This window comes from Acanthochromis polyacanthus, chromosome 1, assembly GCF_021347895.1.
Source record: "Acanthochromis polyacanthus isolate Apoly-LR-REF ecotype Palm Island chromosome 1, KAUST_Apoly_ChrSc, whole genome shotgun sequence".
In the NCBI taxonomy this organism is placed as follows: Eukaryota; Metazoa; Chordata; class Actinopteri; family Pomacentridae; genus Acanthochromis; species Acanthochromis polyacanthus.
The window spans coordinates 9,236,849-9,261,506 of NC_067113.1; the positions used below are offsets into that span (position 1 = coordinate 9,236,849).

At 39.9% G+C, this 24,658-nt stretch overlaps 2 protein-coding genes across 3 annotated transcripts in view; one reads left to right on the forward strand and one right to left on the reverse strand.

Moving 5' to 3' along the window:
• ttc7b (tetratricopeptide repeat domain 7B) overlaps window positions 1-17,216 on the reverse strand; it is a 33,095-nt gene extending 15,879 nt beyond the window's left edge. The window contains exons 1-18 of one of the 2 annotated variants that reach the window (XM_022201644.2): window positions 17,018-17,216; window positions 12,065-12,219; window positions 11,862-11,937; window positions 11,646-11,738; window positions 11,063-11,226; window positions 9,530-9,651; window positions 8,486-8,564; window positions 6,476-6,651; window positions 6,233-6,296; window positions 5,985-6,122; window positions 5,572-5,760; window positions 5,217-5,334; window positions 3,684-3,741; window positions 3,124-3,196; window positions 2,775-2,935; window positions 2,559-2,675; window positions 1,492-1,589; window positions 787-1,044 (exon numbers count right to left, since the gene is read on the reverse strand). In XM_022201644.2, the coding sequence (XP_022057336.1) occupies window positions 787-1,044; window positions 1,492-1,589; window positions 2,559-2,675; window positions 2,775-2,935; window positions 3,124-3,196; window positions 3,684-3,741; window positions 5,217-5,334; window positions 5,572-5,760; window positions 5,985-6,122; window positions 6,233-6,296; window positions 6,476-6,651; window positions 8,486-8,564; window positions 9,530-9,651; window positions 11,063-11,226; window positions 11,646-11,738; window positions 11,862-11,937; window positions 12,065-12,219; window positions 17,018-17,138 (2,260 nt within the window). In that variant the 5' untranslated portion in view covers window positions 17,139-17,216. The remainder of the gene's footprint in view (window positions 1-786; window positions 1,045-1,491; window positions 1,590-2,558; window positions 2,676-2,774; window positions 2,936-3,123; window positions 3,197-3,683; window positions 3,742-5,216; window positions 5,335-5,571; window positions 5,761-5,984; window positions 6,123-6,232; window positions 6,297-6,475; window positions 6,652-8,485; window positions 8,565-9,529; window positions 9,652-11,062; window positions 11,227-11,645; window positions 11,739-11,861; window positions 11,938-12,064; window positions 12,220-17,017) is intronic. The other variant, XM_022201643.2, reaches the window with a different exon arrangement.
• Window positions 17,217-18,138: 922 nt separating this feature from the next.
• fam177a1 (family with sequence similarity 177 member A1) lies at window positions 18,139-24,594 on the forward strand. The gene is made up of 5 exons (XM_022201645.2): window positions 18,139-18,268; window positions 20,168-20,350; window positions 20,906-20,972; window positions 22,569-22,666; window positions 22,815-24,594. Exons 1-5 carry the CDS (start codon window positions 18,200-18,202, stop codon window positions 23,037-23,039), a joined length of 642 nt encoding a protein of 213 aa, XP_022057337.1. The 5' UTR covers window positions 18,139-18,199; the 3' UTR covers window positions 23,040-24,594.
• Window positions 24,595-24,658: the final 64 nt, after the last annotated feature.

Genomic DNA, 24,658 nt, shown 5'->3' on the forward strand with positions numbered 1-24,658 from the left:
CAAAAGGTGTGTGGCAACTGGGAGGACATCACGAGGGTTAAGTTTTAAATAACAGTGAACCTATTGTCAATAATACAGTAGTATCATAATATTACCGTTGTTGGATCTGAACATTTCCTGGATTAAAGCAAAGGTGAAGTAAGCATCCGTGTTGAAGCCCTCATCATGACGGTGAGTTCAGTGGAACTCTTCAGTCATAGGATCTGAATCCAATAAAACACCTGAGAGATGTGGCAGCATGAATGTGCAGCGGACAAATCAGCAAAAGCTGAACGTTTCATGTCAGCACAGAGCAGAATTTCAAAGGAATGTTTCCAACACTTTGTTGAATTCATGACATAAAGAACTGAGTCTGTCTGAGAGCACCGGGATGCTCTACTCAGTATAAGTATGGTGTTCCTAATAAAGTGGACCCTGAGCATGAATTCTGACGTCAGAATAACTACTCAAACGCAGCACAAGTGGTACCATTTATGGTCTGTCGAGTGCAACACTAAAAAACTACAACACAGCAAATCCATGGATGTTTCTGAGTGAGTGCAGTGACAGTCAGCTAATTTTAGAATCCATAAATGAGACGTGACAAAGTTATTATCCTTAGTTTTGATATAGCTGAACATGAATATCTTTTCAGATCATGATATCTATTTCTGTTAAGCTAAAATACCCCCAAGCATTACTTAGCATGCAAATGAACCAACAAGCAAATCTCCAAAAACTTGTTCTGCTCTTTTCTGTCACTCTCCACACCATGCCACAGGCAGAGTGGACGTGGAGGCAGATTACAGTTGGAGGAGAGCTGGCGGAGAGCGACGTGGTTGCAAAAGGAGTGAGTCCTGGTCTTGGTGGGAGGAGGAGGAAGAGGAGAAAAAGAAGAGGGAGGGGAAGAGGGGAGGAAGGATGGGTTTTTGGGTGGAGGAGGAGACTGGAGGATGAGGACGGGGGAGGAAGGGGAGGACAGCGGAGAGGAGAGAGTGGAGATGGTGGATGGAGAGGTGGGGGAGACTGGTTCATAACCAGACTGAGAGGAGGAAGAACCTGAGACTAAAACAAAGGAAATAAAACAGAAATGAGTGAAATCAATCAAGGAATAAAGAAAGGAAAGACACACTGGTCCTTAATCTGCACACACTTTTCATAAAACCAAAACCATTTTTCTAGAATTCTGTCACATTCTGCAGTTTATCATGGTAATAGCTGTAGATAAAGCAGCATCTTATCCAACAGAAAACTCTGCTGCCAAAACAATCAGTGATAAGAGTTGGTGAGAGTGGATTACAGACATTTTCCTCTGCTATCTGATAATGGAACAATAAAAAAAAGAAGAAAGAGGAAGGCTCTCAAAGGCCTTAAAACTACTTCTTACATGAGAAAAAAGAAAAACGTTAAGCTGAAACACAGTGAGCATGGAGGCTGTGTGTGCGTGTGTGTGTGTGTGTGTGTGTGTGTGTGTGTGTGTGTGTGTGTGTGTGTGTGTGTGTGTGTTCCTACCAGTCTCAGGGTCACTGAAGTCAGGCAGAGTCATGGCGTTGAGCTGTCGTCTGTCTGCTATGGCTCTATCCAACAGGCTGCTGCCACGCCCTGAATCACTGCCATGAACACACACGTATGAACACAGATACACTCATGGACAGAAAAAACAACGCTTCTATATTGGGCTGTGTTGCTAAGCAGTGAAAAAGCTGAGAGACAAAACCATATCGTTTCTTAGCTTCAAGTGCAACCTTGAATGAAACCAACAAGCGCTGGGTGCACCGGTAGAAACTGATCCAATTTTTATAATGAGGGTCTGCTTTGTTTAGCTTCTGGTAAGTGGTATCATCATTTTTTAACTGACTCCTAATAAGAAACAAGACAAGATAAAAGAAATCTACAATATAAAATGTGCTACTTCAGCTCCATCCCTTCACATTTGATTGATTACAAGCGACAAATAAGAGCCTATAAACATTAACTTAAACAGATATCAAACATAAATAAAGGCATTTAAGCAAAGTTTTGTGTTGGAGGTTGCATGATTTAAAATTTTAACTTGAAGATTTTCATTTTTGCTGCAGCTGTGTATCAGTTACAAATATTGGTACTGTTCTATTGATTACTAATAAACATTAATGGCCTTGAAAAAACCTCACTGACCATTTAATGTGTCTCCTAAAGAAAATGTGGCTTAATAAAAATGTACACTGGAACATACATACTAAACTCTTAATGCTAATACTGGTCGATCAAATGACAAGAATGATAGATAATCATGTGTAAATTAAAACTCTATAATGCTACTAACCTAAAAGTGTGTTTCTCCATGCTCCTACCTACAGGTAATCCACTCTAATCCAGTACTAATGCAACACATCCTACCTTCAGCTTTTGTTCAAACTGGCATCAATTCAGCAGTTGTTTCTATTCTCAAGCATTTGATAAAGCTTGCCAATGAAAGTTTTGTTGCTCCGCTGGCTGATACTAGTGGTGGAATCTGATTGAATTTTTGGAAACGTAGTGGATTGGTGTTTGTATTTGGGGAGTATTCATGTTTGATGTGTGTGTATCAATGTGTGTACCTGGGGTTGGTCAAGTTGTAAAAGCTCTTCCAGATCTGCAGCATGTGTTTACAGGTTAGCAGAGCTTCTTCTGGTCCTCTACACATGGCCTCCAGCTTCACCTTGGTATACAGCAGACTGCAACAGACGACAGATATATATAATGGTGGCCAGTCAACGCTTAATCCAAATCTTTTGGCTTAAATAAAATGCCGTGGTCATGTGTGCAGAGCTTACTTGAAGTTCTCGGGGTACTCAGACAGAGCCATCTCTATAATATTGAGGCCGTCGTGGTAGTGTTTCTGGGCAGAGAGAAGCAGGGCCAGCAGATGGAGGGAGTGGACGTCATCTCCTTGAAGCTGCAGTGCCTGTCGAACATAGCCTAGTGCCTCGGGGATCTACACACACACACACACACACACAAACTACAGGTTTTCACTAGAACTGGGATGAAAAGCACTATGTAAAATGAAAGATGCATCACTCCTCGGTGTTCTGACTGTGGCTGTCTGCCTTTCATGTCTCAAATGCCCATTGTTTTGATATGCTCATACTGATTTGATCTTATTACTCTGTATCGTGTTACCTGTCTGGACACAGCGAGCTGCAGCGCCAAGTAGAAGGCAGCCAGATGATCAGTAGGAGACAGACTCTGAGCTCTGCACAGAGAGAAAATAGACTTTGTGTTAAGGCGGAATAAAAAATTAAATAAGACTAGATGAAACTTTAAAGATCCCCGTGGGGAAGTTAAGTCGGTGCAGCAGCGAAATTGTAAAAGGGCAGCAGAGACACCACAGTAACAACAAAAACCCAACCAGAGGATATTTAAATATGTGAACACATTTATCATCTACAGCGTCACATTAATAAACTCAAACGATGTAAATAAAAAGCACGAGAGGGCATGCTGCTCGTATTACACTGATGTAATAAATGAAAATAAATGTCACTCAGAGCAGATTTATGGATGAAGGTTGTCTTAGGATACAAATGAATGCCAAACCATACACCGATTATGATGTAGGGTCAAATTAATCAATGTAAAATACAACACCCAGCTAGAGTGGCAACTTTAAATTATGAGACTGAAAAATAAACAATTCAGAGGTAAAGGTGGTAAAAAGAGAAACATGACTCAGCCTGAACCTCTGAAAGGCTCCCAAAGCTTTCCTCTGGTACTCCTCCTGTGTGCTCCGCAATGATGCTGGAGAGACAAGGACAGAGTGAAACAGTGAGATACATGATGCAACTAGAGAAGCACTCGGAGAGCGCAGACCTCCGCCATGCCATCTGTTTGTCTGTCTGTCTGTTTGTTTGTTTGTCTGTTAACAGCATAACTCTGCAGTTAACTCTGGCGGCCATCTCTCTCAATTGTCCTTCGACCTTCAAAAAAATCCTGGATCCAGACAGTGATCCGGATCACCTCCAAAATCTAATCGATTGTTACTTTTGCTCTTCCGGACATCCTGTAAAAATTTGGTGAAAATCTGTCCATGACTTTTTGAGTTATGCTGTTAACAGACAAACAAATAAACAGACAGACAAACAAACTGCAGTGATTACATAACCTCCTGGTGGAGGTAATAATGATGGAAATGACCAGCAGTCATCTGAGAAACACAACGGTGTCTCTCTGGCCAAGTGATCAAACCCCTAAAAACTCTATGTGTTGATCAAAGTTACATATTTAGAAGTTTTTCCATGAAAATGATCTCTTTTTGCCTTAAAATGCTTGACAATATCGCTTTCTGTTTAAAGTGCAAATCTAGAAAGTTCTTCTTTTTCTCTCAGCTCACTTAGAACTCTGCTCAAACACTGTTAAACTATTCTATGCAACACGTTGCCAAGCTGTAATATTTGAGAGATTCAGTCATAAATATTCAAACTGGGACTGCACAGTGGTCAGTGGGTTGGACTGTTGCCTAACATCCTGGTCTGGGATCTTTCTGCCTGGAGATAGCATGTTCTCCCTGTGTAAGTGTGGGTTTTGTCCGGGTTCTCCGGCTTCCTCCCACAGTTCAAAGACATACTGAGGTTAATTGGATTCTAAATCGTCCTTAGATGTGAACGTAACACTGTTTGTCTCTATACATAGCCCTGTGATAGACCAGTGACCTGCTCAGGTGTCCTCAGCTAGGATAGACTCCAACTCCCCAGAACCCTGATGAGGATATCTGTTTGTATAGATAATGGATGGATATTCAAACTAGAGACTGAAGAATAATGATACAGAAAGTCCCCCATTAGAAGTTGACATGATTAGGTATATTTTGTATGAAACCCTCAAAGTCAGGGTAAGCCATAGTGTTGACTGCTTATTTGTCTCATGATGTGTCTTCCAGGATGTAAAAAACTTCATATGAACAAGTTAATGAGGTAAAAAACAACTTGATTTTCCCTAGAGCGGGTTTTCAACAGAGCAAAATCTCTGACGCTTCATGTTTCCACTCTTTAAAACATTCAGGTCAGACACGGAAACGGTCGCATGTTTGGATTTAACACGAGCACACAAATCATTTGCTGTCCGTGTTGTCAGAACTAACAACATTTTGACCGATCAGTCTGACTTCCTACTTCACAGGAGAACTAACATAAATGCTTCCTAAAATTCTTTCAAAGAAGGAAACAACAAGAGACTATGACTGTAATCCTGCACAAACACACACTCCACAGACTCACCATCAGTGGCTTTGAGGCTGTACACCAGGCCGATGGCCAAGTAGCCTTTGGCTCTGAACTCAGCTGCTTTTTCTCCCATGTCAATCACCATCTTTGCAAAGCACTCCCCTTCATCCAGCTGAATTATGGGAGCAGAGAGATATAAAATGATAAGCAGAGGAAGGGAAAACAAGGAATAAATGTGATGTTCAGTGCTTTTCATGTTGGATAACAAAAGTGCTCAAAGTTGAGTTACTGACAGATATTCAAGGCAACCTCCCCAAAAGCACAAGTCCTCCTTAAGGGACAGCCATAGGTGATATAGTGAATCATCTGGTAGCTGTGTTACACTTTAAGACTGCTGAACAGCTCTCACCCAGTGCAGAGGTCCGATACACAGTTTGACAGCGAGCAGTGGGATGGTGGGATCATCAGGCTTCAGACGAATGCATTCTTTAAGGACCTTAACAGCACGAGCTGATTTTCCAGCAGCCATTAGCGACAAGGCGAGCTGGTACCACAAATGGAACTCCTCAAAGGCAAACTTCATGGCTCTCTCTAAACACTGCAGACATCCAAAACAGGACACACTTTTCAGTTGTATCGGGGTAGCTGTAACTGTCATTAATTGTTATATATTGTCACAAGACATTCATTTGTTCAGATAAAATACTCTGTTAAAACTGCTGTAATGTAATTCCATGTGGGTGTACTATGGGAAAGATAGCCGCTTTAAGACATCACAACCACTATGACTGTGACTGAGGCGCCCACAGAGGGATTATTCACCTCTGACAACATCTCATACTGCCCCCTCCTGCCCAGAGCTATAGTCAGCAGGTCGTACACCACAGAGGCAGACTGTAGGCTGATGATCCGATCGTTGTTGTGTTCAGGAATTCTGCTCAGGACGGCGTCACGGTTAGCCTGAAACACACAAAAGCACAAATATAGATGTAGATGCACTGTGGCAAGGTTTACAAGGTGAGTGTACCTACCACACAACAAACAGGAGAGGAAGAGCGTTTGTGTCTTACCATTGATTCACTGATGAGCAGCAGCAGCAAAGCTTCTTCTGTGTTTTCCTGAGGGCAAAACAGACTGGCAGGGGAAAAGGACAAGGAGAGAAAAGGGAGAAATGGAGATAAAAGCGATAAGGAGAGGATCGAGGGAGCTGTTGGTGAGAAAGTACACTGGCGACAGATTTCACTTCGCAGCCATTTTGGCCATCTTCCATTATGCTCCCAGTTTGGCGACAACAAACACATGCTGTCACTTACTTCTCTCCTGAGTACACCCGTGGGCGTCGGCTCAGGCTGTAGTTCTTGCTGTGAGTGTGTCCCTGCCGTGTGGGATCGTCTAGGGGCGACACCGTGGGCGGGTCTTCCAGAGGAGACCAGTAGCTCTGTTCACACATTCCTCTGAGCAAGATCTCTGCAAGCTGTCTGGCAATGGTCTATAGGAGAGCAGACACACATACACAAACATCAGGTAGAGATATTCAGCCACGAACACAGCAGCAGTCTGTTTACTTCAGTTTGGCATTTTGGGAAATACACTTCTTTGCTTTCTTGCCAAGACCGAGGCTTCGTTCAGACTGCAGGCAAATTAAATTTGCTTTTCAAAACAGACCTTTAAGGCAGACTGGAAGCACTGCTATTGGCAAGTGCTCACATCAGATTTGTGTGTAACAACCTGCATGGGTTACTGATGCAGTCGTACAGAGCTACGCTGGAGACACTGCTGTCAGTGCAGAAGAATGACAAACAGAGGTCCAACATTTTGCTTTGTGCTTTCAGGTGCATGTAGTCTTGTTCTCCATGATACCCCAGAACTGACTCTGCTCAGCATGTTCCTCACTCAGGACTTGACATCTTTGTCGCATGTTGTGTGTTATGTTGTCGCATACACTGCAAAAACTCAAAACCTTACCTTATTTGTCTTATTTTTAGTCATGATGTCTCATCCCACTTGATTTAAGATAAATTTACTTAACAGGAGACATTTCAGCAGATGGAGGGACTTGTTTTAAGACAATGCATCTTAAATATCTTGTTAAGTCAAACAATCTTGAAATTATCTTGTTATGAGTTGTATTTTACAAGAAAATTTGAAATAAGTTTAATCCTGGTGTCTTCCTGCGGGTCAAAATCCAGCGAATTTTGCTGGATTTTGATTGATTTTTATGTGAATGTTCTTAAAAAATATATTTGAAGTTTTACTGCTAAATATGTAATCACTTCAGATATTTTTAGGATTTTTTTGAGGATTTTTACTCATTTTTTGAAAATATTTACAAGAATTTTCTTGCCAAATTTGTAGGATTTTTTTTTAAATAAAAAATTTTTTAAGGGAAACTTTGAAGGAGTTATCGGAATTTTCTTCCTGAAGGTTTCGCAAATTTGGGGAATTTCTTTTGCTGAATTTTTGGATTTTTTTCAGACAAGGAAACACTATTTTTTGGTGCCCATAAATGAAGACAGCAGGAGGGTTAAAACATCTCAAATTAAGAGGTTACTTGAAAGGGAAAATCTACTTTTAAGTGAAAAACTGCTTTCGTGGCTTATTTTAAAGACACCTAAGCATGACGAGAGAGAGGCATTTTTTCTAGTGTAGCACTCAACATGACATCAAATCTGAGAAGCATCTTTAGAAATCGGCTGAGAATCACACTTCAAATCATCTCCAAAAATGTTGGATCTGATTTCCAAAATTCACATTTAATGACTTGTTTTTTGCATCTTCCAGATTTTCTAAAATCATCTGTACGTGTGCCAAATTGCATTCACTGGATTAGCGAACCGGACTGTGTACAATTCTAAAAACGAGCATTTCAGATGGAAAAAGTAGGATTTCATGACGGAGAAACTGGGACCAGTCTGGTAAATCCTAGCCAGCATACATCAAAACACTACAAAGAGGGTTAGGCATACGCTGCAGATGTGACGATTTATCAAAAAACAGACTGAGTCGGGCAGTCTGAATAAGGCCTTAGATGACAACACTGACATCACTCTCTTATCAGTAAATATGAACCTGAAGCTAGTAGCCATTAGCATAAAGACTGGAAACAGGAGGAAACTCTGGCTTTGTCTAAGGCAAAGAAAACCCGCCTCCTCGAGCCTCCAATGCTCGGTAAATAACATCACAAATCAAGTGAGTAAGTATGTTCCCAAAATGTCAAACCAGTCCTTTCAGTGAGCCAAATGAGGAGCCTGAGGGAGGCGAAATTCAAACATCACTTAATCTGTAATCAAAATAAACAGAAAACCTCACAACTCATTCCTCACCATGCGTAGGTTCTGGGTGGTTCTCGTCTCAACAGCCCGAAGAATCTCCCGAAACCTGCCCACACCTTGTGTCAGGTTGCTATGGCGATAAACAGGAAGAAAAACACTTGCTAGACACTGTAATGTGTGACAAATCTTTACACTTCAGAGCACATCCACAACACTCCCCCTCTGCATCAGTGTGTAAATCAGAGCATGGTACAAATGCAGGAGGTGTTTCTGTCAACTGCAACTTTGACAGTTCAAGATGGAACGACATCGGTCTTAAGGTGGCATCCTAAAGCTGAGCAAACCATACCCGCAGCATTAACATTCACAAGTCTCACTACCATCTTTGATGTTTGTTTATACTTTTTAGACGTTTTCATGCTGCGCTAGGCAATCTTGCATGCTGGGAGCTTCAAATGAGAGCAGAAATGATGTCAGATAATGTTAGTTTGAATTCATTACTAGCTGTGTGATGAAGTTTTTACACCAGACACCAGAATTTAATATGGATAAAAACACCACATCTGTAATTTCTACATATTTTACCGTCGCTCTCTTTCCTGCTCCGGACACTGAAGTCCTGGATATATTCAGAGCAGAAAAATGATGCAGCAGTGGGCAAAAACAAGCTGCTCACACAGACGGATTTCATGCGGTCTACTACAAAGTTATGTCCTCCAGCGCAAGGCCTGAGCAGCTGCTGCAACACTGAAGCTATCTTTGCTGGACTTCAAACAGCAACACAAAGAGCTACTTGGAGCTGCGTTGTGTTTGTTACTTAACTGTGTTCACACTTCTCAGCTTTTATCCACTGGTCAGCAGCTTTGTAACACAACAACTGCAAAGTGGGTGGAAAGTGCCCACAAAGGGTTGTTCGTGATTTCTGCTTGGGCAACTGACGCCCTTCCAAACTTGAAAAAGTTCAGTGAGAGCAAAAGCAGTGTGAATACTGAGAGCCAGTGATGGGCTTATAAACTGAATCTCTCTGTATTGTGAGTTCTGAAGTCAACTCTTGCATCTGTCCATCTATCCACCACCAGCTGATGCCTTTCTTACCCGTTCTTGAAGTGGATGACATGGGCTCTCTGCAGGCCCGTCTCCAGGAAGTAGCCCAGTTCCTGGTCCTGGGCTGTTGGACCAGGCTTTGGGCTGCGGTTCTGAATCCCAGCTGACAGTGCCTACAGAAACATACAAACGGATAAAGAAATCAAAAAAACATCTTCCTAACTAAGTCAAAGTCTTCTATATATACAGAAAAAGGCCTCAAATCAGCCAAAGCGTGTCAACAATGTACAGCACAAAGCACGGCTGACTTTCTAGTGATAAGTGGCTGCTGCTGGCTGAATGAAAAACTGGGTTAACTAAAAATAATGAGCTGCGGTGAGTCATCTTTGAACCGGCTACGTATTTATGATAATAATAATGTGGAATCTAAGACAACTATTTTTTCAGGGAAAAACACTCTTCAACAAGATTTCACGATTGAAACTGGCTCATTTACGTCTGTGTAGATTCAAACATTGAAAGCACTGAGACCCATTAACACAGACTCAGTGCTGTAACTGAGGCCAAAGGTACGTCTCCTAAACCCGACTGGAATGGAGTGGACTAATATTAAATAACTGATGATACTTTGTGGAAATCGTTTTGACAGGAAATAGTCCTTTTTTGTAAATTCTTGTCAAAAACGATAAATTATATTGATATTTTAACAGGCAACACATGTTTCTGTTGGACTATCAATACAGTCAGGTAAATGGTAAGATAGAGGTTGGTGTTGATTGATAAACCTGTAACAATCTGCTGGTTTCATTTGTGTTTTGAGGCAATTATGCTGGAGATTGAGTTAAAACCATTCAGCAAATAATCTAGTAGTAAATCAGCAGGAAACTGAATCTCCTTTTCTTTCTATTCTGAAAACAAATGCCTTGAATTCTCTGGTTCCAGCTCTGGTTTGCTGCTTTACTGTGCCTTACATAAATATTTTTGTATTAATTGGACAAAAAAAAAGACAGTTGAATACGTTGTGATACATATTTTAGCAATCAAAAAATTCATAAAACAACCAGCAGATTGTAGAAACAACTGCTAGTGGAATCCATAGGCTTTATCATAGTTTACCTAATCTATAATATCACTATGAGATTTTAAAAGATTCCTGTATGTTATGTTTCTTTCTCTCCATACTGTGGGCACACTGAGACCATTTTATATTATTCCCTAAATCCCACCTTTAGTGTCTCACCTTCTTTTTTTTTAAATTCAGGGAATATTTTTCACAGCATTCTAAATACATTCTTAGTAGGATTGTTTGATGCGTCTCCTCCTGTGATTTACTGCCGTTCACTCAGTCTGTGCATCTTCTCAGACGCTCTCCAAATAAAGAGGAAGAGATTTGTTTGCCAGCTGGCTATCATGGGCGGCAGCGCATTACTCAAACTTGCACACAGGCAGCAGCGTACTCATCACACATCCTCAGAGATGGCAGGATATTTGATGAGCGCTTGTGTGACACTGGAAGAAAACACTGCACAGGGTAGATATCAGCTAGTGGGCTGATTTCACACCCTCACACACACTTAAACACACCTTCTCAGCCTCCTGCAGGTAGAGCAAAGCAATGTCTCCAGATTTTTCATAGCAGGTGATGATTTCCTGGTCCCGCTCTGTTGTGTTCCTATTGGACAGTGGAGACCCAGTGTTCTTATTGGACAGAGATGGAGAAGCAGCTGGGACCTTCTCTAGACACAAGCCTGGGTGGAGACGGGGGGAATCATCAGGGTGACAGGAAAACTAACGAAACATGACAGTTATCACATTCTGCGTTTGTCTTTTGACACCAGGATGATCAACTTCTGCTACTGATGAATGTTTTTCAAGTGCTGTGGGACTAAAAATATGAATAATTTGAGTCTGTTCTGCATCTGATTAAAGAACAGAATGACATTAAAAAAGGAATACACCAACTAAATACACATTACTCAAGGACAAACAGTGCTTCCTGTCCTGTGTATATGCATTCATATTATGCTGTTGATCAGCAGTGACACTGTACTGCCACCATGTGGAGAGAAGGAGTACTGCAGCGATTAAGGCACATTAGGTTGAAGACGGGTGAAGCGAGTTTAAAAAGGTTACAGACATGAACCGATGAGCTTGGGTCTGTGTGTACCTTTAGTAGCATAAGCCTCCGCTATCATGGACAACCTGTACACAGGAGCTCCCACCAGCTGCATGTCATCCAGGCTCACCCTGCCGTAGTGACCTGTCAAAACATCAGTTCATGATCAATGGATAAACTGACTGACTGCTTAGTTTTGCATTCAGATCAATACTGAAATCAGAAAGTGAGCTAAAAAACAAAAAAAAATAAGTGTGCGTGGGCTACCTAAAGCATCTCTGTAGTCTCCCTCCACATAGCAGAGCTTGGCCATCAGCAGGCTGGTCTCCTGGAGGTAATCAGGCTGGAAGAGACAAAAAGTGAATTTGAAAGGTGAAAATGCATCTTTAGAGTGTCATGCACTGATTTATCAGAAGTCTGCATGAGCCACACAGTCACTGAATCAGTTTGTTAACCATCTGTCTGGTTACCTTGAGGTTTCCTCTGTCCAGAGCAGCAGTGAGGTGCTTCCTGACCTCCACCAGTTTGGGTCGTGGGCCTCTGGGACTGGCACCCTGTTTGATGGGATTCTCCTTCAAGTACGTCTGGAGTTTGCATTCCCCCAACAACAGCTCACCTAAGTCATCTACACACACACAAACATTCAGGGTAATTATCAGCACTAATGTCACAACTTTAACAAGCTTAAGGTGAATAAAACAGCGTCTAGGAATCAGTACTATTGACTGTATATGGCTGTGAAGTCAATCTAAAATTAACTGACATTCAACTGAAGGTGAAGTCATATAAACAGTTATTAACAATGGCAACAATATGGGGCCAATCAAATGATAACGTGTCCACTGTTAAGGCTAAAGTCATGACCCTTAATGTCAACAACCCAGCACCATTCACAGTGCAGAAAGAGGAACAAGCGGTGATGGACGGTTTCACATATCTGGTGAATGTGCCCAGACAAGATGGTGGCTGGCATTGAGCATCCAGAGAAGGCTCATCAAAGCGAAGCCTGCAGCCTGAACAGAGCGTGGAGGTCACAGCAGTAAAGCACTGAGGCTAGGCTAACCAGAGCTGTGTTCTGTCCCTTCTAATGTACAGCTCAGAATGCAAGAGAGATGTACAGCGACTTTAATGAACTGTTAACGGTTCAGCCTCAGGAAATCCAGAACAACATGGACACTACAAACAACTCTACACCATGTGACCCCAAAAGAGATGATAGCAGAGATAAAAACCTTTAATTAAGCATTGAGAAACCATCATCCATGGCATAGACCAGGGGAGTCAAACTCATCTTAGTTCAGGTTCCACATTCAGCCTAGTTTGATCCGAAGTGTACCGGACCAGTAAAATCACAGAATAATAACCTAAAAAAAATAACCACAACTCCTAATTTTTCCCTTGTTTTAGTACAAAAGAAGTACATTTTGAAAATGATCACATTTAAGGAATTATCTTTTTGCAAAACATTATGAACAACCTGAAATTTGTTAAGAAAAACAAATTCATTTTCATTTACACATTAGAGCTTACACATCATAGTGTTTATATAAAGACACAAAACATTTAGTTACAGGTACCTGGAGCTAAACGATATAGGATTTTACTTTATGATCAAAATGACAAACGTCAGGCAAGAAAAGACAAAAAGACAACAAAAAAAGGCAAGACAACAAAAACAAGACAAAATACTACAAAGATGAGAAACAAAATGACAAAAACAAGACCCAAAATTACAAAAACAAGACAAAAAAATTGGTCAAATAACACAAAACAAAATAAGAGAGACAAAAAAATGGACAAAAAAGTTACAAAGTGACAAAAAATGGACAAACGACAAAAACGAGACCAAAAATGACAACAAAAGTGAGAATCAAAACAACAAAAAAGTAGACAAACATCACAAGGGAGACAAAAAACACACACACAACACGACACACAAAACAATGAATAAATCAAAACACACCATGACAAAAATAACAAAAAACACAAGCGAGACCAAAAGGAAACACAAAATGACAAAAATGAGAAAGAATGCAACAAAGGTCAGGCAAAAAAAAGAAAAGAAAAAGAAACAACAAAAAAAAGACAAAATATTACAAAAATGAGACACAAAATGGCAAAAGAACATTGAACAATGTAGTATTTTACTTTATGATCAAAACAACTTGTCTTGGTCTAGAAATTATTGTAACTTTATAGTTGTACTAATTTACAGTACGCAGTTAATGTCGTCTCTGGAATTTAAAGTTTTAAAAAGTCGTCCAACAGGCCGGACCTGACCGTCTGGAGGGCTGGTTTTGGCCCACGGGCCACATGTTTGACACCCCAGCCATAGATACTGAGTATTAACTAGTAAGTGTTTCCTGTGGTAGAGCAGCAAGTAAATCTAAGTACACAGAAACACAGCTTTACTTGCACACATACCAGCCAGAATTATGAACAGTTTCTAAATCATGTGTTTGGAGTGTGTGTGTGTGTACTTGTTTCTGCTATACCGGTGGGGACTTTGACCTGACTATTTGCTATAAAGGTGGGGACTTGTCTTACGGTGGGGACCTAAAATGAGGTCCCCACGGGTGGCAACACCGTTTTCTTGGCCATATTGTTGTTAATAAAAAATGTAAAAGTGCAAAAACGTTTGTTTAGGGGTAGGCATTGATTTGGTGATGGTTAAGGTTAGGGTTAGGGTAAGGGTTAGGAGTTAGATATGAATGGGAGTCAATGGTAAGTCCCCACCGGTATAGAAAAACAAACGTGTGTGTGTGTGTGTGTGTGTGTGTGTGTGTGTGTGTGTGTGTGTGTGTGTGTGTGTGTGTGTGTGTGTGTGTGTGTGTGTGTGTGTGTGTGTGTGTGTTTATTCACAGGCTGAAATGACCAGTAATCCTGCTACTGATCCCAGTCAGCGACCACAGCTCACAGCTCTCATGTGCCAAATTACGTTCCATAACAACAGCATTTTTCGCGCTGTTAGAACGTTAAATCATCCACAACGTTTCGTTATTTCACAGCTGTAACGTAGCACCTGTTCTAGGATACATACATGATTCCCTTCTGTCTATAACACAACCACATCACAAACACTTCTCACCAAGAAAAAAGATGGGAAAATAAGAGCAGAAAGAAGGGTAAAGCTTTCTCAAATTATTTCCCTCAAAGTCAAATGATATCACATCCTGTTTGTCATGTTTGCAGCACAGATGGTCCGTGTTTGGACAGTTTGACGTGTTTTTTCTTCAGGTCCTGGGTTTCAGAACATCTGATTTGGAATAAAATGATGGATATTGCTTTAAAACACCAAGTCTCAGCTTTAATTTAAGCACATTGACATAGAAAGAATGGTGTGCAAAGTTTAGGAGCTTCAAATAAATCTGAAAGATACAAATGGGGCACAACAAATCAGCATATTCAATATTTTGTGTAAATAGTCTTTGACCTACAGTCTGTCAGCTCAGCATTCTTCTGTCAACCTGTGTCTAGGTGGTAGCTGAGAATCTCTAAATGATTTTTCCATTTTTTAAGCATTAGTAGTTCCCTCGCTATTCCTGATACTGAGACACAACCCCATCTAAAATGAACTCTCAGTAACCCTGAGCCAAGTGACTGAGTCTATATAGTACCTGAACTAACACATGAATGACATAAAACACATGAAACACATACAGCTGCCTAAGAAACATTCTGTAGCCAAGTGTCCAGTTATCCTTGAATACTTCAGTTTTGACTTGGTTTTGACTTTGGCTGTATGTCTCAAGAAAAAAAAAAGTTCTTCTCTCCTGGACTGTGTCAGACCAGAAGACTGAAAAATTTTATATTTGTGACTTACAGTTTACAGTATTCTGACAATATTTCTCATAATATGCCAGAGATTAAAAGTTTTCTATTGTCCTAATACCAATCAAAAATTCAGAGCTCTTTCTGTAACCACTTCTCTTGGAAACAGTTCCTCATCTTCTAGTTTTTAACATTTAATTTCCAGAATTATCTCTCAGCTATGGACGTCTGGCTCTTAAGGCTGACAATTAATAACTGCATTTATCAGCCATACAGCTTTAATGACAGGAAGATGTCAGGGACAGAAAAGGATATAATAATCATTTTCAATGTTTTTATGGTAATTAAATGCATTAAAGCAACATGAGCAGTCTGCCTTTGCTATTTCACATAGTTGCAGGACAGAGCAGCATTCCCAGCACCACAGAATCATATGACTTAGAAAATCATGAGTGATATTTAAACATAGAAGTAACAGGACTGAGAAGATGGGAGATGATGATTTGTACATGCCATTCTAGTAAACTTGTTTGCATATTATATCCCGTCTTCTTTTCAAATCAAATGTCACAAAAAAAGAATAATCACCGTCAATGTGAATGATGCTAATGAAGCCACATGTACACAAACAGGAATATATACCTAAAACCAAAGCACAAAATTGGCATTGCGTGGATCATTATTTGCTCATTTGTACATTAAAATATCACACTGTCATTAACAACTATTTCCTCCTGACAGTTTTACTGTTCAGCTCCATCAACAAGAAGTTTAACAGCGAGCATAATGGATTTTAATTATTACATTTAGTATTTCTATAGATTTTAAAATTAGAAGTGTTTTGTTATAGCATTGTACAGCGAGTTTTTCAGAGTACAAACTCTATGCAAGCTGCTGAATACTTGAATTTCCCTCAGGACTATGTATCTATCCATCTGTCTGTCTGTCTGTCTGTCTCTGTCCTAGTAGCTATGGCACCAAACTACTATTTAATAAAAAGTACCAAGTTTGACTCTTCAGTGGGTTCATCAAATATGTGACCTCCCTGGAGTCCATATTAAGGCAAATGACTAATAATATTGCTCTTATGGAGAATTCGGCACCAATAATAACCCAGCAGAGGTGTTTTTTTTTTTTTTAAACTAAAAGCACAACTATGAGACGTGTTAGGACTTGCTAGCAGCAAAAATCTGTCAGTTTGGTGACTAGAGGCCAAGGAGCAGGAGGTGAAACTGTCCTGTCGTTTTATTACTATACCTCTGTTTGCTGGGATGGAGGTCGGTAATTCATGAAGCTTGTCACACAGCTCCAGCAACGACAACATTAACTTAATGACAGATTTCTGAATGAAGTTCCGCTTGAGTGGAGAGTAAAGCGATCCAGGGGCAGAACTGTCACCACACAAACTGTTCCTGTCCTAAATCTCAGTGTTTTACAGCGTGATCACTTCAATCCGCCCAAAAGTAGAACCACCTCTCGTTAGACTAAAAGTCTCTTTCTTGACCTTTATGGGCTAACTGGCTCCAAGCAGAGCAGAGCTGAGAACTCTCAGCATCGGCTGCTGCTGTTAGGAAGCACCGAGGACTGAGGCCAGAGGGAAGGCCTCGGCGGCTGAATGAGCGGATAAACCGGGAAACCCAAACGCTTCTTACCGTTGGATATTAGTTTGGCCGAGAGCTGTCGCACCAGCTCCGGGATCTTGTCCCACTGGCTCTCTGAGCGGCACCGCTCTATCTCGGTCTCCAGTCGTGACCCAGACTTCCTCGCTGTCATTTTGGTGAGTGGGGTCGACTGGACCAAAACACCAGCAGAGCTCCCTCTCTCACCGGAGAGCGTCAAACTGCCGGGGAAAGAACCACTGCTACCGGTCAGTGCTATCAAAATATACGTCCGAGTACCAACGGCCACGACTGATAGATAGATAGATAGATAGATAGATAGATAGATAGATAGATAGATAGATAGATAGATAGATAGATAGATAGATAGATAGATAGATAGATAGATAGATAGATAGATAGATAAACTGTTCAGCAGCTTACACAGAACAACATGAATAACAAAAACACTAAACAGACAGGTTAGTAACACTAACATTAGAGGTTATTAAGTACTCTGAAAAACTATTTTTAAAATCTATAGAAATATTAAATGTGTTATAGATCAATATACAGTAATCACACATTTCGAGTGACTCATCCGACCCATTGTTTTGAGTTCCAGGAGCTTCTCCCTCAAATAAACAAGGTTTCTGCTGCAATCATGCCTCTGAAAATGTTCCGTATGCATATGATATATAATAATACACAGCTAATGTGTGTGTTAAAAAACTGAAGAGCTGAAATTATAGTAAAACCGCTTAAAAAAGAACTCTGACATCGATGGAGCTACTGAAGAGACCGCCTATCACTTTTGGTCCAACCTGTTGTTAAATTACACTAATCTGTATTAAATAGATGAACAAATAAAGTAATAAACCTATGAAATAAATAAATATGGTTAGGAGGCCATAAAAATGTGACTCTGTGTAAAAATTAAATTGTTTATTTTTTAAGCTGGGCTGCTTGTATTGATAAAGGTGAATTTAATTTGATTTCCTAATGCTGTACAAACTGATTGGCAATTACTTTAATAATTGTCAGCTAATTAATTAATCGATTAATCTGTGCCGCTCTACTGTGTTAAACAGTTATCAAAAATACAAAGACTACAGTGGCTGGCCTGTTTCAGCATGACCTGCTTTTTGTATTTTATTCTGAAGGAACGGGGCAGGAAGTGTAGCTGCTATTAACACGTCACAGACACGTTTGCAGTGAGGCGAAGGAGTAACTGAGATGGCAGATTTGTCGTTGTATTTGACTAATGTCAACGTTTCTTTGGGACAGACTATGGAAGCTGATAAGGTTAGTTGATACTTAAACAACTTTCTCCATCATCGTGTGCGTTAAAGGTAAAACAAAGACTAGTTAGAGGATTAACCAAGTACTTCCCTAGCTAAGAAGCTAACCGTCAATAAACACTAAGTGGCTAAAGTAAGCTAACTAAGGCAACAATGCTTTGCTGTGGTAACCGTGTGTTGACATTAAATTTGATCTGATTTACTTTAATTTCCCCCACGTACAGCTTCAGTACATGTTGTTAGGGGTAATACTTTATATACAGCGTTAGTTAAATAACTTTTGAAAGTTTCCTGTGTTTTATTTGTGTGATTTAATTCTGCTAAACGTAGGAAAGCACGTCCAATTAAAATCCAGGGTTACACCTCACAGAACTATTGTGTAATAATGTTAATACACACGTTTTGCCGAAAAGGAGGTGACCCTAGTATTTTAAACATTTTGAAACCGATATCTAAACTCTCTGTTCTGAGAAAGGTGCTGGAATATCTGGTCAGTGAACAGGTAGAAGAATTTCTGGCCACCAGTTTCGATGTTGTCACCATTTCAGTCAGGTTTTCGCAAAAATCACAGTACTGTTACTAATATATGATATAACTGAAGCTCTCAATAAGAAGCAATGCTGTTTGTCCCTTTTTATTGACTTTTCAAAGGCGTTTGACGCTGTTGATCACATTACTATAGATAGATAGATAGATACTTTATTAATCTCCAAAGAGAAATTCACACCCAAAGAAAAATTAACCAGTCTTTCAGCTGTTGGTCTTTCTCAATAAGCAGTTGGGTGGTTTGCAAATTATCTTACAAGCAGCACTCATACTGTTCAGATGGAGGGCTCTTCCTCTGAGGTACGGCAAGTGAAAAAGGGCGTCCCTCAAGGTTCTGTGCTGGGTCCGTTATTCACTATTTACATAAATGATCTCAGGCAGAATATTCCAAACTCAACTCTTCATTTCTATGTTGATGATGCCATCTTATATTATGTCCTGTGCTGAGCAGCATCTAGGCCTTTCAGTATTCATAACCTGCGTTTGATAGAGTCTAGGAATGCCTTTGTCATCTGCAACCTTTACAACAAAATGGATGTTCTTTACTACTTCAAAAACTGCCAGATCAGCACTGTCTGGAAAATTGTATGAAATGGTCAACAATTAGAGTTGGTACCTACTTTTAAATATCTAAGATATTTAATTGATTTGTCTTTTAAGGAGCACATTCAGTGTATGGTAAAAAACTGAAACTCTTATTAGGATTTTGTTACAGAAACAAGTCTTGCTTTTCATTTTGTGTGAAGCAGAAATTGTTGGAAATAACCTTTTTGCCTGTTTTTGACTATGAAGATGTGTTGTCAATGAACTGTCTGAGCATGTTGAATAGTGTTTACCATGGGGGGGGGTGTCAGATGTGGTCCCCTTACTCACCACTGTGTGCTTTTCTGAAGTTACCTGGACATCTTTAAGTGACCTTAAGTGATCTCAGTCGTTGGTGTTTATTTACGGAATTTCTGGATATTGCTCCTTCCTATTTGTCTGGTCTTTGACAAGTAAACATGGAAGTCATATTCTCCCATCTATGGATAATCTGCAATTTTTCGTCCCCAGAGTACGATCTGAACTGGGCAAGAAAGCGCCTGATGCTTGGAATAAATGACAATCTCAACTTCAACTTCAAGCCCTTGTTCCACTGAATGAATTTAAAGCTCTGGTGAAATCATGACAGTCTAACTTATCTCTATGCAAGTTTTATATGTGAGCACGTTTTAATGTTGTTTGTTTTATCTGCTATTCACTGTTTTTTTTTAATGTGACGATGCTGCTGCCCTCCTGGCCAGGTCTCCCTTGTAAAGGCAATATCTGATCTCTGATAAATGGTAAATAAAATATCACATTTTTGTATCTTCATCAGTGTGCAGGGGCAGAGGAATTTGAGAGTGTGGAGATGGGGGACAGTCCAGGGAGGCAGGGGAAGGTGAAGATTCCCCGCAGGACCATCTACTTTGCCAGTGGAGAGACCATGGAGGAGTACAGCACTGATGAAGAGGAGGAAGAGGAGGTGCCTATGAAGAAAGATGTCACGACTACAGATCCGGTAGACTGGGATCATAATTTTTAAATATGATTTTATTGAAGTAATTAGAGTTTTACAGAGACCGTCTAACCAGAAGATACAGCTTCTGTTTCCTTAGGTTTGTGTACAAAACTCTCATTTTCAAATCCCTATTCCATTTCAGAGAACATAAAAAGTCAGAAAAGTTTAAAGCAGCTATAAATATTTTTGGAATACCAGTGAATCACATTACTTCTCATAAGTGACAAACGCTGCCTGTAGAGAATTATCACCTCACTCTGCTGCTTCTCTCAGCTCCATGGAGCTTCAATGCATTTTCAGCACTTTGGTTTTAACAGTCCATAGCTCAGATGTTTGTTTTAGTCTCACTGCCCTCTTCAGCATCAGTTCCAGATGATGCTTTTAATTTTGAAACAGCTTTAAAAATAGCCATGGACAAACTTACCTGCACCAAACATCAAACAGAAGAAGTTAGTTATTGTGCTGCTGGTGAACATAGTGACACATTTATCAGCTGAGGAGATGTTTACCTGTAAAGTCTGATAACATGTTGCTTTTCTGTCTTGTTTGTTCCAGTCCAAACTGACCTGGGGTCCCTACTTCTGGTTCCACATGTGGAGAATGGCAACCTCCACTATCTCAGGTAGTCAACTGTTAGAAAACGGAAAATATCCTGAGCTGTGGACGGAGTGCTTATGGCAGGCCATTTGAACTTTTATTTACAGATATCTGTAACATCATTCTGACAGTTAAGAGTTATCTGTTATTCAATTTTTAATAGTCAGAGTTATAGTTGGAGATACCTTAAACATTATTTAAACTAGTCCAAATTGTTGTACGTGATGCTCCGAATGTGGAGCTTCCTATTGGATACTGGCCCACCGAAGTCTTTGGACACAATTATTAAACAAACGGTGCATTCTGTGGTGGATATGATTGTTAGAATATGTCATAGAATAAAAGAACATATCAGAAAAGGTATTACAGAGAGGAGTTTGTGGAGAGAACAGGAGCATAGTTCAGATAGAGCACTTTACAGTACTAGGTATTGTAGTTTTTTGGTGCCCTGACACACCTGACAATGTCTGAACAGGATCAGAAAACCGATGTCGAAGCTGTAAAATGGCTTTCCATATGCAGTTACAGTGTCATATTATGCCTAAAAAGTAAGCTGTCACCACTTCCCACTTGCCATAGATTCTGATGTAACTAAAAATATCTGCAATGTTATTTTGCCTGTTTAAAACTCTATTATCTGTAATTGCATTTGAGTGGTCATTATCCCAGTTTGCGATATCTGTAATGTCATTTTGAGTAGTTCAAACTTAATTTTGTTATATCTTAAAAGGACCATGCAGATATGTTGAATTGAGGGGAATGAAAGATGTCTTGAAGACGAATTATGACTAGTCAGAATAAAACCATAAATATCTGAAACTAATTTCAATTAGGGATGTCTGATATTGGCTTTGTTTTGGCCAATAACCGATCCGCCGATATTGTCCAACTCTCAATTTCCGATTCCGATATCTACCGATACCGATATATGTGGGCTATTTATCTAATTTTAGGTAACATCACATATCTCCTGTGGTGGAATTAACACATCATGCCTGATTTTACCATGATGCCCCGTTGGATGCATTCACAAATGCACCATGCTTTCAGATGTAAACATTGTGTAAAATATGAAAACTACTTCAACTTAAGTTCTGGAAAACAATGCCTTTTAAAAAAAAAAAAATTGTCTCAAACAACAGTCCACACTCTTCCTCTCTCCCTCCTTCTATGAGTCTATTACAATGTGGCAACTATACTGTACAATTTTGAAATCTGGGCATTATTTTATAGGTTTTCATGACAGGTAAAAACAAAATGATAACGATATTACATTTTTATGCCGATAATATCGGCTCACCGATATTATTTGACATCCCTAATTACAACCAATCATTCTGCAGCTGCAGATATGTGTAGATAAATGGCTGATATATGTAATAACAAACCTGGGTCGTGGGAAAAACAGCGATATCTGAAATAATCTTTATGACTAGAAAGAACTAAATTATACACAATAGCAAGACATATAAGCTAATAAATGTCAGAACTGTTTTAGGAATGTGTCAGATTGTATTCTAAAGCTTGTTTCACATTTGTTATATTTAATATCTGGAGTTATCACAACATAAAAGGTGGAGGAAGTGTTGAAAGATAATGAATGTGTGTGTCCGTCCTGCAGTGTGTGACTACATGGGAGAAAGACTGGCCTCTCTATTCGGCATCACAACTCCAAAGTACCAGTATGCTATCGACGAGTACTACCGCATAAAGAAAGAGGTATGACCAGAGCACACACACATCCTTGATCCTCATATGCAAATATGAAGACAGTCACACCTTAGAAGCTGTTTACTCAGAGGCAGCACAAGCCTTCGCTCTCATTTGTGTAGTTTTAACTGCTAAGTACTCTGGTGTCTTCCTGCAGGAGGAGGAGGAAGAGGAGGAGAACCGTCTGGCTGAGGAGGCAGAACGTCGGTTTGCAGAGCAGCGGAGAGACCAGCAGGATGATCCCACAGCTCCACATTCTGCCACCGTAGAGCAGCCGGAGGCATCTGCAGCATCTTTTGTAAACATTAGCTTTGAGCTGGATCCTGAACCTCCTCTCAGGAATCCAGACGCCAACAGAGTCCCGTCTCCTCTGCCCTCCTGAACACCCAGACAAGCCTCTAACATTCACACATTTCTATCAGTTGGCAAAACCGTAATTTACTGAGCTGTATAAACTAATAATATGGTTATTTTTCTATCTTTTTTTTATTTTATTAGAAGATCTTAGAACACAGTGCAGGGAAAAATGAAAAGGGCTGGTGACTGCACGAGCCTTAACCTGTGAATGTACGCAGGACTGAGATGTTATCAGACTGGACGTGGGCTCACTTTAAATGGATATCAGCTGAGGCAGGGAAGTAAATGCTGTAGTGATGCTGAGATTAGTGCTGGAGACATCTCTCTCAGCGTCTTATAAACAGAAAGTGAGACAGAATCCTGCACAAACACACATTATGATGCCGTTGTCGATCCTGCTACTATGCATATTAATATGACATTCAACAAGTTTTACTCGATAGTTTGCACTAAGAACATGATGCACTCCAGTTCAGCCTGTCACTGCTACACTATCAGATCTGGAATTTAGAAAGCCTTAAAAACATTTCCAAAACTGTTGAGGACTAACCCGTTGACCTGAATTCACTTTTACTCATTTTAGATACAGTGTGTACAGAATATATATTAAGTGTTATTTTTCATTTTTTTCAAAATTTCAAGAGAGAAGTATAAAAGTAGAGGACTGTAAAACATTTGCACAGAAAGTTTGAGTCATCAAACAGTTTGTCCATCATTTATAAGTTCAACATAACGTCCTCATACTAATGATGAGCCCTGCACTACTATTCATTTCAACTCATGGTCCAACACATGTAAGAGCTTTACTGTTTATGAACAATGTTTTAATATTAGCTTCTGTGTAGAAGATACGCCTCCTGACCTGTTGTCTTTATCGTAACACCATTATTAATGTTTGCAGCCCTTGTGGAAGATATTTGATGAAGTATCTGGACAGGCTCTTTGATTGTGACGTCAGTCATAGTGTCCATAATGCTACATGTCATATTAATAGACCTGTCCCTTGAAGTTTAAATGCTGTTGTCCTTCCTTTTCGACGTTGCAGCACTTGGGTACTGTGTTTAATGGGAGTTGTTTCCTTCCAACAAGAAGCAGCAGTGCGTTAAAATTGATGTGATATTATAATCTACCTTCTGTTCACACCTGTCACGATGTAAAACTTGTTTCTGTCGTGATTTAACGGCAATAGTTAAAATCTGCTATGATGTAGAGCACTCCTCATTCTTCAAGTGTCCTTGGTTGAGCCATCCTAAGCTTCTTAATTGTTTTTATCCGCTGATGTGGCAGTTTGCTATCACAGGCCTCCTCAGAAAGAACAGCAGCAGTGTTCAATCAGAATTGGAACAGCGACAGACTGGAGCTGAAATGATCATTCATCAGACCATAGAATACTGTTGTGTTGTTATAAGAGCTGGTAGGTAAACGTCTCACCTTGCAGTAGTTATTGAAGGATGCAAAGGCTTTTTTTTTTGTGAAGCAGGTAAACTTATGCAAAACATTTGGTTATTGTAACTGAAACTTACTGAATCTTTGTAGACATATTTATACTTTCGTTGTGTCAATAAAAATGGATAAATTTGTGTTGTAGCCTCATCTGTGGTGTTTTATAAAACTTATTTCAATTATTTTGTGAAATTTTCCTTT

What these genes read in the sequence shown, in the direction of transcription:
- fam177a1 (XM_022201645.2), top strand. Translation starts at nt 18,200, where the DNA reads ATGGCAGATTTGTCGTTGTATTTGACTAATGTCAACGTTTCTTTGGGA. An exon ending in AGACTATGGAAGCTGATAAG is followed by an intron (nt 18,269 to 20,167) that starts GTTAGTTGATAC and finishes TATCTTCATCAG; the next exon opens with TGTGCAGGGGCAGAGGAATT. An exon ending in ATGTCACGACTACAGATCCG is followed by an intron (nt 20,351 to 20,905) that starts GTAGACTGGGAT and finishes TGTTTGTTCCAG; the next exon opens with TCCAAACTGACCTGGGGTCC.